The sequence below is a fragment of the Cynara cardunculus genome (genome assembly GCF_001531365.2).
Source record: "Cynara cardunculus var. scolymus isolate 2C chromosome LG 11, CcrdV1, whole genome shotgun sequence".
NCBI lineage: Eukaryota > Viridiplantae > Streptophyta > Magnoliopsida > Asterales > Asteraceae > Cynara > Cynara cardunculus.
The window spans coordinates 15,029,510-15,046,026 of NC_037538.1; the positions used below are offsets into that span (position 1 = coordinate 15,029,510).

The 16,517-nt window shown below is 34.8% G+C and overlaps 1 protein-coding gene across 1 annotated transcript; it reads right to left on the reverse strand.

Moving 5' to 3' along the window:
- Positions 1 to 11,453: 11,453 nt before the first annotated feature.
- On the reverse strand, positions 11,454 to 13,948 carry LOC112522286 (pectinesterase-like). The gene is made up of 3 exons (XM_025131410.1): positions 13,280 to 13,948; positions 12,388 to 12,700; positions 11,454 to 12,151 (listed from the first exon to the last, which is right to left on the reverse strand). Exons 1-3 carry the CDS (start codon positions 13,946 to 13,948, stop codon positions 11,454 to 11,456), a joined length of 1,680 nt encoding a protein of 559 aa, XP_024987178.1.
- Positions 13,949 to 16,517: the final 2,569 nt, after the last annotated feature.

Genomic DNA, 16,517 nt, shown 5'->3' on the forward strand with positions numbered 1-16,517 from the left:
ACGGTTTTCATAAAAAATCGAGGCCCGATCCAAAACCGGTTATGGGCCCGACCAGGGACCGGCTCGATTTTTCCAAAAAAATATATTTTTACATGTATTTCTAACTTTTTAAGTATATTTAATTAAAAACCAATTACAAAATTATGATAAAATGTATTTTTTAAGTATATTAAATTGTCCCATTTACCCCTTTATTCACCATATATATACAAGCCATATGGTGTATGGAGGAAGATACCAGCTCACAAACATTCAAAATCCTCGCAAAAAAAACGTATTTTCTAAGTGTATTTAATAGGCCAGTTACATATTTCAAGTGTATTAGAATAACAGTTTCATAAATGGAAAGAACGTGTTTTTTAATTCAGAGGGATAACTTTGAAAAAAACTTGGTTTTCTGCATAAAGCTCCCCCTAGAAGGTTAATGAATAAATCATCTTCTATATCATCAAGTCACTACCAAATAGTTATGTATACCTAACTGAATAAACTATGAGTTCCATTAAACTCATAAAGCTACTAACAAATAGTCATTTAATCACTATGGTTCTTAGGTTTTCTTGATATTGGCCCCTACAACTTATTTATTCTAAAAAGAACATGGGTTTGTACTTTTGATTCTCTTGGTCCCTCCCATTTTACCATTTCTCCAACTCCCAACATTTTTTTTGAAAACGAACAATCTAAGCCACTCGATCATTTCATTTCCCTCTCAACGACCTCCCATCCCACTTGATTCTTCCTATCAACACTGCATTTACCAACTTCGGATCGACTTTTTATCTATATCTACGAGGGAAGGGGAGGTGTATTCGTCTTGCTTCTGCCTGTAGTGGTAGCGACAGGAAGTGGGACATGGTGAGGGTCGAACACAAATAAATCAAATAAATAAATATTTATTTTATGAAAAAGGTAACCATAAGTTGTTTTTTCTTTAATAAAAAATACTTATTAGTGACTGTTAAATAATAAACTAATTAAAATAGATTACAACAAATCTTTACGGAATATCCATAAAAAGATAACGAGAGGATGAATGATCATCAGTTTTTTCTTACAAGTAACACAGATAAAATGAGAAAGTACGGAAATTGAAAATGGAATTCCCTTATGTCCCTTAGAAGTTGTAACAACTAATAAAACACTCAAAACTCGAGGTTTTCGAATCTGATTCGAGAACTAGATTATATTTCGAAGAGTGAATTACACAGTTGGCCCTTGTGTTTTGGCTGCCTTTTGGTTTTGTTCCCTAAAACTCATTAACTACACGATTGGTATTTATTTTGTGTTTTAAAAATCCTCCCTCGAGTCAAAGTCTAGGGTTCGTTAAGTCGATCATGTGCCCCTCATGTGAGGGGAATTTTGGTATTTTTATGCCTAATCTTTAATCTTTTGCTCTTTCTTGGTTTTTTCTTGCACCGCCCTACCTTACTCATTACATGTGTCGAATTGTTTGTGTGTGTGCAGATTCTCTTTTATCTGCATATCTTTAGGGTTTTTATTTCGTGGATCTAGATTTGATTTAGGGCATTTTACATAATTTTATATCAATTTTTATGAATGAATTTATACAAATCTGCTGTTATATATGTTCATATGTTTTTGATATATTATTTTTGTGTTTGATTTAATGTTTTGATGTTCATATGTTTTGATAATATTTTTTTTGTGTTTTGGTATTATAATTTGATTTAGTGTTATTGATGTTCATATCAACGCCGATGCAAGATGACGCTCATGTTAAGGACAACCCGGGATGCAACGCTTAAAAATGCATAAGCTTTGCTACGTGTGAAGGGCGCATGACTAAAACTTAACATAAATGATCGGACACTGTTAGTAAAAAGGACCAAAATAAAACACAAATGCATACCATATAACTTTTTTTAATAAATAAATTGTTGGGAAACAAAGCAAAAAGAACCCAAGAACCACAAGGATCGAACCCGTAATTTACTTTACATATTGTTGTTTATCTACGCTATATTATAAAGCATTTGACAAAAACTCTTAAAAATCATTTTTTATGTATAAAGTACTGTATATTGATGCATATTACTTAAAATTCAAGATTACAAGTAAATTGTGCATTAAGTACAACTTATTAAAGCTCCATGTTTGAATTCGTATAACTAACTACGGATAAACATAATTAAATATAGGATAAACATCTCATTTTAAAATATAAAAAATCTAAAATATAATTAAGATAATTATCGAGTTCTAACAAAATAATTAATTATTATCTTTATAAGAAAATTATATTATCAAACAAAATATAAATTTACTTCGTTATTGAACCTGAATTAAATTATAATAAAAAAATTGAATTAAAAAGTTACACAAAAAATGAGAAATTTTAAATAGTTAATTTGATACTAATATCAATATATTTGTGTCAAATTTTGATGATATATTCAAATTTATATTTTATTCAAAAATAAAAACGTAATCGCTTTTTCAAAATCACATAAGACCATATTATAATATCGACTAAGATAAAAAATAAAATAAAATATTAAAATCAAGATATATATCATTGTATTGCACAAAAACCCTCCAAGTTATATATAATTAAGATGGTAGTTTCATGTCAAAGGAATTTAGGTCCATTCGATTGAATGGGTTTTGGTTCATTATCATTTTACTTGTATATTTATTTCTGGTGGTCCAGTCTCCATGGAAAAAAGTGAATAGACTCTTAATTACTTAAGACTGCTTTTGGTTATTCCAATTATTCAAATATTTGATAAAGCTCATTACAACAAAATTAGGTTTATAGAACGTTCTTAATCTTTAAGCGTTTTAATTGACTGTTTTATAGGATTTAATTTGTAGGACCAAAATATAAAGCGTCATATCTAAAAACGTTGTAATAAGTTTATATGACGTTTTTGGACGTCTTAACAAGTTTCTAAGGGCACTTTTAAGATAAAGCGTCTCATTAACAACTTCATAAGACACTATTTAAAAAACTGTCCTATAAAAACACGTGCCCTATTTGCTAATGCGACGCTTTGTATTAAAAATGTCTTAAAAATCTTGTTAAAACGCTCAAAAGCGTTATATAAACTTATTATAATGCTTTTAGATAAGACGTTTTATATTTTGGTTCTATAAATTAAGTTTTATAAAACGGTTTATTGGGACGCTTAAAAATTGAGGGCGTCCTATAAATTCAATTTTATTGTAGTTGCTAGATTAGAATACCAAATTTATTTATTTGACCAAATATTGTTGGTCCACTTTGTTTGCAAATTGAATACAGTTTAATTCCATCAATTTCCATTAATTACTCTATCGCTTCTATAATGAAATTTAACTATTGTTATCATTATTATTGTTATTTTTTTTATAATATAATAATAATTGTTATTTATTTTTATTATTTATTTTTAATAATAAATGTGGATTTAAATAATAGAAGATATCTTGTGATTTATCATCATTTAGATTTTCACTACCATATGGAAGACTTTTACCTACGAATATTTTCTTGGGAAATCCGTTACTAAAGAGATGATTTGTCACATAACTGTCATAAAAGTTGGTGGGTAATTCAAGTCAGTGACAGATTGCCCATGTATTCTCTGGATTATCTGTTGGTATTTTCTCGAAAAACATCATATTATAACGAACCATTGGTATTTTCTAGGGGTGATCTGTCGGGTAATCACCGACTGATATTTCCCTGAGTGATTTTTATGCGTAAAAGTCATTGGTTTTGTAGTCTCCGATTTCAATACTTTTTGTAAATCAAAGAGATAATCGAGTACAATTGAATTTTGTTTCATTTATTGCTAACCAATTGTATTGTTAAACCAGATTCAATTTTATTCAAAATTCGTCACATTATAATTATTTCAACCGATTATATTAATACAAAAATATTCTATGAACCAAACATTCTCTAACTGTTATTCATTGCTTTTTATTTGTGTTCTTTGGATATTTACTTGAAATAAATGTTTAGTTTTGCTAGAATTAGATTTATAGGATGTCTAAAGTGTTTAAATGTGCTAATAGAGTGTCTTATAGGACATTATTTATAGGACCAAAACATAAAATGTCATATCTAAAATTGTTATAATAAGGTTATAGAAAGCTTTTGGATGTCGTAGCAAGTCTTTTAGGACCCTTTTAAAATAAAGAGACATATTATCTATTTTATAAGACAGTTTTGAGAAATGTTCTATAAACCCATTTTTTTATAGAACACTTATGGTTATAAGACACTCAAATAACATCTTATAAAATAGCTAATTTTATACTTTATTTTAAAAATGTTAAAAAAAACTTATTACAACGTCCAAAAACGTTCTTTAAACTTATTGCAACACTTTTAGATAAGACAGTTTATTTTTTTGTCCTATAAAATAATGTTCTATAGGACGTTTAACACTTTAGGCATCCTATAAACTCAAATTTGTTGTAGTGTTAGCCGCTCCGTTCCTGACTTTTACACTTTCACCACAAATATGTGCAAATGAACATCAGTTAGGGAACAAAAACACTTGTATGTGGTTGTACTAAATCCATTCCTCTAAAAACTTTAGTAGCTCAAATATCGTTGATTTGAGAAAACATTGTTGCAAATCTCAATCAATGATCTTATGGCTCAGTTAAATAGAACAGATCGATAGCTCATAGGTGAACAGTCATTATAATCGTTGTCCGACTTCTGATAATAATCATAAGGAATTGTGTCATTTACTCACGTACCTTCATAGGAAGTCGTGTCATTTACCCTTGGTGATTTTCAAAAGAAATTATGAAACAATTTCTTAGAATCACAGTATTGTATCTGGAAAAACAGTCTATTTTTACCATAATTTTCTTGATCATATAATTTTTTCCGATAGATCTTACTTGTAGGGTTCAACCATGAGAAACTCGTGTATACATCAATAATGGCCACTTTAAAGACGAATGCTTCTGTAACGTGTTTCTTTGCAAAGCTCAGTGTAGAAAAACCACATATACCTTTCGCTACTTGCATTTTGGTTTAGAAAGAAGCACATGAATTCCCCATATACGATAAACTAAACTTACTCCAAAGTTCTTCTCATACACAATTTTTAACAACTTACTATCTGAAGCCCTAATTGAATTTTGACCCCCTTTTAGCACTTTATTCATACTAAGGCAATTAGTAGACTTCACAGGGTTTCAGTTTTTGGCATCAACATAGATAATATGAAAGACTATATATTAGATGTTAATGTCAACGTCTGAAATACAATCACCCTCGCTGATGTGTGGTTCTTATAGAATAATTTACCTAATTGGTTAGCCAAAGTCTTTCACTAGATACCCTTTTTAGTAGTCTAAACAAAGACCCTTGTGTAGATGTAGTTTTTTAAGAAATAAATACAAAAGATAAGCATTTAATTACAACCGGACTTATTGGTACCTTAGAATGTTAAATGTGGATTTTTGATGTGTTTTAAATTTATAACTGCAAGCATACGGATTTGTAGTATGTAGAGGTTGATCATGATGGACTAAACATGGATTTGCTCTAGACTATGGCCTAGCTACGAGAATTATCAATCAATGATTATTCTATTTAAACAGACTTAAAATAAGTGAGGATACATAAAAATGAAAACTAAACAAGAGCGGACCTCATGACGTTCCACCATCTAAGGACCTTGGCCCCTCAACATTTGGGAGGCAAACTTTACTTTATGCTTCTCTTCGCACTTACTAGAGTCGAATGCTTGCTCAATTTTTTGAATCTAGTTCATGCACGCAATTTGATTGGTGGTCCCTGAAAACTCTGCGGCTTGCTACGCAAAAGGTCTTGTGTGAACACCCCTTCACCCCACACCTGACAATGGCAACCGCTTGCTTTTCCATGCCAATGGCATTGTCTGCTCCCCCGGAACCACCTACGACATTCTCGACAACTATCTCGTGCTTCCAGTTACTAGCATCTCGGTCTTCTAGCATCTTCATCGACACCTCATGTTGTGTTCACCATGGTTGAATTCACCATTTGCATGACACTAGCCATCATCACCGACTGAGGGTCCAAGTCCTGAATGACCGGAGTAGTAGTGGCCAAAGTCACCCACAACACATGATCTACTCTACCGCTTAACATTTGTGAGATTTGAAGGACTTGTGTATTACAAGCTCCTTTCGGCTGCTCTAGAGCCGTCACACTTGCTTTCTTGCCGACAATATTGGTTGGTTGTCTACTTCGCGTATTTTAGACTGCTTACAAGAGGAAAGAATATGAGATTAAACCAATACAAGACTGACAATTAAAGCATACTATTACGTTCATCAATCATCACAATAAATACTAAAGTCAAACACGACCATGTAACAACATATTCAAAATAACATTAACTACATGAAAATTTGAATATATTATACATAAGAATCCTTGTTATCATCATCACAACATTAGCGTGTTTTTCGTTGACTCTATAGATCTTCTATCTTAAGAGTTCTGCCAACATCTCACAAATCATTACTTAAAGTCTCAACTTAAGTCTAGCCAACCTAAGTTTATACCTAGTTCACTTAAATTAGAGCACTGATACCAACTTGTAACATTCCTAAAATAGGAGTAATTTTATACCATTTACAACCAAAAGATATAAATGATAAATGACAACCTACTAATCTAAACTATTCTAAGTTCACATTATGAATGAGTGCCACTATCATCTTTAAAAGAATCATGTCAAAGTATAACGCCAATTGACAAAAGCCATAAATCCCAAAAGTGTCTCTACTGACATTCAATCACTCCGCTCAAGTCTTCGCATCCCTACCATTAAGAGAACCTGATATACAAGTCATTTAAGAAAAATATTAGACGTAACACCCAGTGAGGTCAAACAGATTTATAGATAAAGTTGGGAATTATACAAATCAATGATATGAGGTTTAAACCAATGAAAGTTCAAGCAAATTCAACAATAAGACAATACAATCAATTGCACGTCGACGATGGGGGAGACCGGATTTCCATTTATTATGGTGGAACACTAAAGTAGGACACGAATCTATATTATAGAGCTTATGTTATAGAACATTGGTTATCAAGTTAACCCATCCTCCATCTGTAGGTCGAGTCCTCCAACGTCTAAGAATTGCTCATTCGCTAGAATCATATCATTATGGGACACATGATCATCAAGTTCAAACACCCACGACCTATAGTTTGAGTCATCTGACGATCCATTATGTGTATCTTGCTATTACATTGAAATAACTATCCCATATTACACATGAAAATCGATTTTTATGACTATGGATCAATTGCATTATAATTTAAGCATACAGTTGCTTTAAAGCCAATAACTATGATTAAACTCAGAGTTCCCATCACATAATATCATCATTTAATCCTTAAATACAAAATTTAACCAAAAAGGTTCCAAGCTCATAGCTTCAATTAATAGTCGAAACAAAGTATTAAAATCCATATGGTTTTATAGTTCCAAATATCGAAAGAAGATTTCATCTTTCAAGTGTTGATAATGTTCCTTCTCAAAATATAACATAGTAGTTCATTAATCTTTCAATATCACACATACGCTCAAATCGTGAGCTTCATATTTTAAAATATCACATTTAGGACAATAACCCACTTTTGCATAAAATCAAATGATCAAATATCCATATATGTAAAAAGAGTAAAAACCTCCAAATCTCCAAAACACCCAAAATGGCTCAAATCTACATATAAAGTAAAATATGTTAAAGGGAATGTTTAGGAGACTAAATCACAATATTTTGACTTGTATAAAGGTTGGTAAAAGTTAGAATGAACTCACAATGATTTTGAGGAAAACCTAAATCCAAGGAAAATGGTGGAGATGGGAAGTAGAAGTTATAATGAACTCACAATGCTTAGTTTTGAATGACTCCAAAGATCATCAAATATTATCTTAAGTGCTATGAGGGTCGGATTTAGTGAGGAGTAAATAAAGATAGAGTGATGAGAAGAAACCCTATAAAAATGGGTTTTAAACCGAACTGGAGGTTTCCTACGACCATGCCCGCTACTTAAATCACGACGCTAGTCACCTGTGCCACAAAAACTAGATTCTTATGATGTTTCTCTCGCAGTCTAGGTCGCATGCCAAGATGGAGTCTTTACATTTCCTTGAATCAACTTTACAGTGGACTACAAGATTTCAGCCGCGGCTTGGGCCATGAGCCAGGTTGCTGCAACCATTGTTTGCCTGATTTGGACCTTTTTTTTGGCTTTTCTTGCATGGTATTCTACCAAAGCCTTACTCTAGTCAACATACTTGAATTTTGGCATTAAAACATCAAAACTTAATGTAATTTTCCATCATATAAACATTTAAAAGATTGAGGTGTTATAAATTGGAGTTTTAAAGTCTACCAATACTTCTTTAAACCTACGGTTTGATCTTCAAATAGTCAAATGATTACACTTAGAGTTTTAATGTTATCCAAAACTTCTCTAAACTTAGAGGTTGACTTTCAAATAGCCAAACGATTGCAAGTAGGGTTTTCAAGTCATTCAAAAGACCTCTAACTTTATTCACATCTATAGTTTGACTTCCAAATAGTCAAACCATTGCATTTAGAGTTTTAAAGTCATACAAAACTCCTCTAAACCTACGGTTTGACTTCCAAATAGCTAAACCATTACATGCAGAATTTAATTGTCATCCAAAAGATCTCTAACTTCATTCACACTTATTGTTTGACTTTCAAATAGTCAAACAATTGCTTGTAGGGTCTCAAACTTCTCCACACCACCTCTACCTTGAATATATCGACGAAGTACTTCTTTCTTTGTTGTAGTTATTGAATACGTCGACAGATAGATGATGTAATGATAGTCGAGGGTGCCTTAGTAGGGATTATGTCAGATCAATGAACGATTTTTCAGATTTTCCCCATGCATCTCAAGATGTGGGTCAATCTTCTAATCCGATAATAGATCATAATGAAAGGTACATTAAAATGGTGAAAACTTACCGCCGCTCTCGTCAAGGATTGGAGGATCAGTAGGTGGGTCAGACGAACAATGAATCACCTTCCAATTCGAGCAGTGGATCCATTAAAACATCTCATAAGAACTCGACTCACGACCCCATGCCTCTCTCTAGAATATACAATTAAGTTAAGTTGTTAGTAAACATACAACTCTAATTACATATTCAAAAATATGTAGACTTACCATTTGGCGTCAATGTTGTATAGTACTGATTGATCCCTAGTGTGATGGGACGACACCCCAATAAATTGGGTCTCCCGATTGGCCTTACGATCCCTAGACTAGGATCTCCAATGGTTAGTATCTCACACTTATTAAAAACAGAACACATAAGTTGATATGAAACAAAGGTAAAGCATAAAGTTCACAATAATAATAAAAACTTGATCAATCATGTTGAGCCAATACGACTTTGGCATCTAGGGAGGGTGGTGTTCTCTAAAGGGTGTGAAGTCCTCATTGTTCCACCTCACCTCAGCCGCCTCAAAGGTCTGTGCCATGACTCACACGATGGCATGACATGGGAAGAATAAACCACTAATCAATTCGTAGATGTTCCTTAGGTTGACCGCGAGTACATGTTCGAGCTCTTAAGGGTTGGTACGTGAATCACTTTTAAAGTAATTATACCTAATATTATTGTCTTTACCTTGTATAAATCTTGTGTATGGATCGAGGGTAAGTTTCAGTGAGATTTGAGGCAAGAGGTAGAGGTTTATGATGCATGGTCTGTATGCACAATAGATACAAGGATTGGATACTTTAGTAGACTGAAAGTAATATATTTTAATAAACATAAAGATGCTATTAGTTTGGGCTGCTATTGTTAGGCGTATATTAGGCTAAGTAGATAGGTTGGTTGGCAATATGACTAATATTGGTAATTAGAATATTATAATTGTTAAAAGCAGACATTGGATATGTTTGATTTACAAACGTTATGCTGCTGAAATGTTTACAGATATAAGCTTTCCCGTTTTTGTTTTGATAGACCATGCATAGGAGCGGTTTCGAGAACTTAGGGATGCAACCTAGTCTAGTGTAGAGCCCGTCATCATACCTCCTACTGGTGCACCTCTTTAGAAGCAGCGTGTTGTAGAACGAAGGAAGGACCGTCTTTTTAGGTTCGGGACCTTCTAGGATCCTCATTATGATATGATCGGTGATTGTAGTAGCAACACTTAAAGATCATCCATTATTGGATCGACAACAGATGTATGTTGGTTTTATTGTTATGTATCATCTCTTTAATTTTCATTGCCAACAAATTAATGATTTTTGTCAAATATTGAATATTTATAGGTAGCTGAGTTGAAATAGAAAATGGAAAGAATAGAAGAGAAGGCGAAGCTGCAGGAGGAACACTATCTAGCCTAGTTGGAGGCTGAATGGAAGAGTAGGGCAATTGGCTGATCAACAGGTCATGCTATCACATCAGTTTGATGCTTTTATGTAGGAGCATGTATACACTCTCCTCCCTACCCCTCCCTGCACTCCCCCTAGTTAGACTGTTACCCCTGGACATTATTTTTGGTATTTTAAATTGTATGAATTGGTTATTTTAAATTTGTTTGCAGTCTCAGTTTGTTATTTCGAATTTATGGACAAATTTTGTATAAAATATATAGGAAATACATAACTTTAATTTATTTTTTTTAAAAAAAATATTACCAAAAAATTAGCGACAGATTGACGACAAAAATACGTCGCTAGAAGTTGGTGGGGCCGTTTGACATTTGTTGCTAAATGACCCTCGCTAATTCGTCGCTTATTCTTCCCGTCATTAATCCATTGCTAATTTTGGCCATTGCTGATTTGTTGCTGAATCATCGCCCACCACTATTTGGCCGATGAACTATCAATGACAGAAATGAGTATTTGCAACATATTAGCGACGGCCTGATCCGTCACTGATAGGGCCCAGTTTTGTAGTGATAGATGTGAAGTTTTGCAAATTTACATCATTCAAGTCCCCTTGTCTAATAGGGTTAGTAATCTTTATTAGAAATCGTAAGTTAACCCTATGGTCACAGTCAAGACCTTGAACATACATAGAAATATTCATATGTTATTCTTGACGAAAAAATGAACCAACCACATCACGTAATTAAAATCCGAAACCTTTATATATATATATATATATATATATATCACATACCATATTTCGGCACAGTACCAGTACTTCTTCGATGTGCAAAACGTCCTGATAAATTTAGTCGGGTTGGATTGTAGGTTACCATGCAACGTTCAAGACGTATTTAAGGATATATAATTTTAAAACAAAACATGAAATTAAATATATACAAAGCTTAATTATTTAAGGACCAAATTATGTACCACTGAGAAAAATACTATACAGTAATATATATTAGACTTGATAAACTGATAAATACGAAGTTATCTCAAGGAAAAAAAAAGTAGATCGAAGAAGCATATATACAAGAAAATAATGTTAGACTTTCATCATCCCAGAATCATAAGGCACACCAGCCTGTGGAATCCATCCATCCCCTTGTATGTATTTTCCAGGGGTGAATCTTTCAGCATCTCTTGGATTAATTTTCTTGACACCCATCCATTTGACCCTTTGAGCAGTGTTGGCACCTGGACCTTTGTTGTTAAATTCAGCATAGTAGCAGGTGTTTTGGCCAAAATTCCCGGTCCATGGAGACCATCCTTCTGGGGCGATGTTTTGGTCAATGAAGGATTGCATGATGACGGTCCTAGAGAACTCCTTCCATGGTCGGCCGAGAAAGGATTTGGGTTTTGGGTTGGCGTTTAAGAACTCGGGGTCAGCCGTGATGGTGCAGCCTTGGAGGACCAGGCCACCGACTGAGTGACGATCCTTGCGCCCTTGAGCTGTCACCATGCATTCTTGGTTGTCCATAGGTTTCTTGACGATCAACTTGCAATCTTGGAAGACGGCTGCAGCGTCGCCAAAGACGAAGTCGATGGTTCCACTAATGTTGCATTGTCGGTAGAATTGTCGATATGAATGAGTGTATAGGGTGTCTTGATAACCATCCATCACACAGTTGTGGAAAATAGTCATATCGGCTGAGACACGCAAGGCAACGGCTTGATGCTTTTCGGGTCCAGCAGTGTTCTCGATCCATATATCCTTAGCTATGAACCCATCCCCATTCACCGCTGTACATAAACACTATATACAATTATTATGACCATAAAATCAATCAAATTTGTTGTAAATGAGTCGATGTTTGTATTATCTTTTTGTATAAATTTATCTAAAGGTTTTTTCGGATGTTAAGTATTTTAATAATATAATCAATATTGAAACTTCTAAAATAGAAAAGTACTCTTGAAGTGGAATGTAGTTTCTTTCAGAGAAATTATGGATAAACCGTTGAAGAAAATGAACTTACCCACGGTAGCAGTTTGGTAAGTACCGACTCCGTCAACGAAATTTTTGTTTCCGGTGATCTTGGTGTTGGCCGGACCTTCTCCGAGGAAGACAACATTTTCGACATGCCTAGGAACAATAACGTTCTCTTTGTAGGTACCTGCCTTGATGAGTATGACAAATGGTTCGGGTTTCTTTTGCGGGGCTGTATTAACCGCCTCCGTGATGGTCTTAAAATTTCCCGACCCGTCTTGAGCCACGACTGCATTCGGCTTTAGCGTTTTTGGATCCACATCAATTAGTGAGCGTCGTGAACTGTCGGCCCATGAAGGATACTGTTTAATATCTTCATCAATAACCGTAGGCTTCGCATTAGAAATCGGTTCCTCATCTCCAACCATCTGCAGCTTTGTAGAATAATGATAAGTTGAATCCCCCCCTTGGTCATCAAGCATCCTTCGATTGCCTCCCTTAGTAATTATGGTACCATCTTTCTTCGTATAAGTATGTTGTACGGTAACATCTGCCTTCCAATCGATAGTCCCACCAATGGGTTTATTAGGAACTGGCTGGCCGCGAATGATGGTCTGTTGGCCTGGAATAATCTTGGGTTGGCCTGGAATAATCGTGTCTTGGCCGGGAATAATCTTGGGTTGGCCTGGAATAATCGTGTCTTGGCCGGGAATAATCTTAGGTTGGCCTGGAACAATCTTAGGTTGGCCTGGAATAATCGTGTCTTGGCCTGGAACAATCTTAGGTTGGCCTGGAATAATCGTGTCTTGGCCTGGAATAATCGTGTCTTGGCCGGGAATAATCGTGGTCGGTTGGCCGGGGATATTCGTCCTTTGGCCAGGAATCGGCAGGAGGAGATTGGGTCTATTTTTAGGAATCGGTTGGCCGGGAATGGGATTCACACGTCGTGGATCACTTCTAAGAGGCGAATTTTCCAAAATAAACGAGACTCCATCAAGCATTGCGAGACTGTTTCGTGTTAGCTTGTTTGCAAACTCCAACAGTTTCCTCATTCTGACACCAGAATCACCCGTAGTGTTCTCGAATGCATCGAGACAAGTCTCTTGGTACGTCACCGCGCCACTAAGCCAAACCCTAAGATTAATCACGTTTTCGCTCAACCTATCGAAAATACTCCATCTATCTAATGCTCTTTTCAGATCTTCAATGGAGCAGTCAAGAAGCTCTTTACATAGATCCACCGCCTTCGCAGCCATCGGATCCTTGGCTGCTTCTCGCACCGGATACGAACTTTCGATCGCGCCTTGAATACCCTCCACTGCTGCGCTAAAACTTACGGTCATCAGCTCCCTTGGGACCTTCCCGATTCCTAATCTCTGCAAGGTCTCCTCGCAAATCCGCCGGAAATCGGTGTATTTGCAGATAATTATCACCACCGCCGTGGTGGCAATCAGGGCTGTTTTCTTGCCACCGGCCTTTTGTGTATTAATTTCGACTTGCTTATTGTTTCTTCTAACGGTGACGATGGTGCCCACGAAAGCTCCGACGACAAGAATTACAACCATCCCGATTACCGTAATCTTCTTCTTCTTCCCCCCGTCGAAAGCCATTATTTATTTATTTTTTTATGTTTTTAAAATTTATATATATTATATGTAAATGTAATATAATATATAATTATGAATATTACATGAGCTGAGGAGCTCCTACAATCCCATTGCCCTCGTATTCGTCTATATAAAAGAGACAAACGTTCCATGTTTATGGTGGGGTTTTCTTTTTCACAAAAACGTGAGGTTTAGAAATGTTGGAACCCAGATTAATTAAAGATTGAATGGCTGTTTTTGCATGCAACTACTGCAGATTTGAGGTCAGGGTTAACCAGAGATTATCACCCATTCATAGATTAATTATAAAAATCTAAACCAAATTAGGAGATAATTAATAGCCCGAGTTTTTCTACGAATATGATTGATAGATCGATCACTAAAAATTGGATCATGTCACATTCAATTCTATTTTTATTTTAGTATAAAAACATTGTGACTTTAATAAATCGTTATTAACATTATGATGTAGCGTACAGTAAGTGAAATGAAGGTTGGTCATGTTTATTCTGTGAATACCTAGAAACAATTTCTTCTAAAGTTCGTTGATTCAGACTTTAGTTTCAAATCAAATTCACATAAACTCAAATTTGGGATAAAAATGGAAGTCTCTGTATTAAAAGTATGACCATCCAAATTACACTAAAAATATATAAACAAGAGTACGAAGTGCCTAAAAACTCAAAAGTTCAAATAGAAAGTGGATTTATTGCAAAAAACATAAGACTCTCCATAAACATGTTTAAATGATGTTTTTACGCCTTTGAAAATCTCGCAGGCCCCTTTGGGTTTTATCAAAGGCGTGCTGCTCTTAGTTTCAAGCTTCGAATCAACATATTATGTGCCTGAAACAGAATCCCGTAGCAAAAAATTATGAGCGTTTAAGTGTGACACCCTCTGTTAGCCCAATCATGGGCCTCCAGGAATAATAGGGTCGGGTCCTCCACGTCAAAGCTTGCATGAAATTATTTTTTATATTTGTTAATATGTATTAGTATTATTATTTAAAAGACGTCATCCATGTTGTATAGTTATTTTAGAGATTTCTATTCATACCCGCTCTTTATTCACGTACCACATCATTTCTTATCCCTTTCTTCACTCACGTACGTACCTTGTAGAAAAGGGGTATAAACATAATACATCTTATTTTATTTTATGTTGGTACAAAATTAAATATTATCAAAAGGTTCGGTGTTGTACCTACAATAACAAATGTAAATTCCATTCAGAAAAAAACGAAGCAATAGAAGTAATGAAATCATGAGTCACATGTATGAGTTTTGTGTAAAGGCATCATCATGGGGTTATCGTTGGTGATTTTAGTGTTATCAATCATTTGGTGTAAAATTGTGATTTATTTGACATCGATTAAGGTGGTGAGACAAATATAACCGAGTTAGGGGGTACGGAGTGCACACTCACAAATGTTGCTTTATCACCTTAAATCGCCATAAGGCGGGGGTCAAAGGGGCCGCACCCTCTTGCGGGGTTTGAAAGGCAGTAACCCTAGCGGTGCTGCAAGGGGCGGAACCCCTTGGAATTTATGAACAGTCGAACTTTTTTTTTTGATTAACCTGGATATCCAACCCGCTATGCGAGCCGGCTAATCTCATGGCGACCACCTACTTTGCAGATAGCCTGGAGTCACTGCATTTGAACCTCCGTGGCCACAAGGGGATTTTCATTCATTCTTGGATTTGAACCTGAGACCTCCTGGTACTTTTGACCTCCATGAACAGTCGAACTTAGGGTAGTGGATTCAGAGATCTAGACAGTATAATCACTTTGAAATTGCAGAAGTATATAAATCTTGACATTGCACTCGCACTTAGAAATTTGAACCTTCTGTTCACACTTGTAGATTGCGTAAATTGACTAATCCCTAACTCTGAAACAATGGAGTCAGAAATTTGAACCTTCTTTTCAGACTTATGGTTTACGTAAAATTTGACTAAATCCTTAACTCTGGATTGTAGATCCAGACTTAGTTCTGAATGGAAGTCAGATTTCGATCTTTGAATTTTGATTTAGTTGTAATTACTCTTCAATCTTATCCATTAACAGTGTCCGTAACCGTCAATCTCTCTCATAAAAACAAAAAAATGTGATCTGATGAATACATATATATATATATACACACACACACACATATGCACACACATGAAATCAATGCCTTATTTCATGTATAATATTTCTAGATTATCGCAGTACTGATTTCATAATAACTTAACGCATTAGTGGAGCAAAATACAATATTTGGAAATTGAATTCCAATACACGATCTAGAAATCTATTCAAGAATTATACAACCACAAGCCCAGTTACCCAACAGTTACTAGTCTATGATGTTACTTTATTGTTTAGAATGTTAGCAAGGTTGAGATTGAGATTGAGGCTGGAAGGTTGTAGATTCAACAAAGAACGAAGCAGTACTTTGTCGTGACTGAAACAAAGGTTAGAAATGAAATTTTTATGCGTATTATGAAGCCAAATATAATTGATGGTCAAGTTTATTTATAGAAAGAGCAAGATATAAGTGTTATCATAGGCATAAAGCTAAGAATCATGA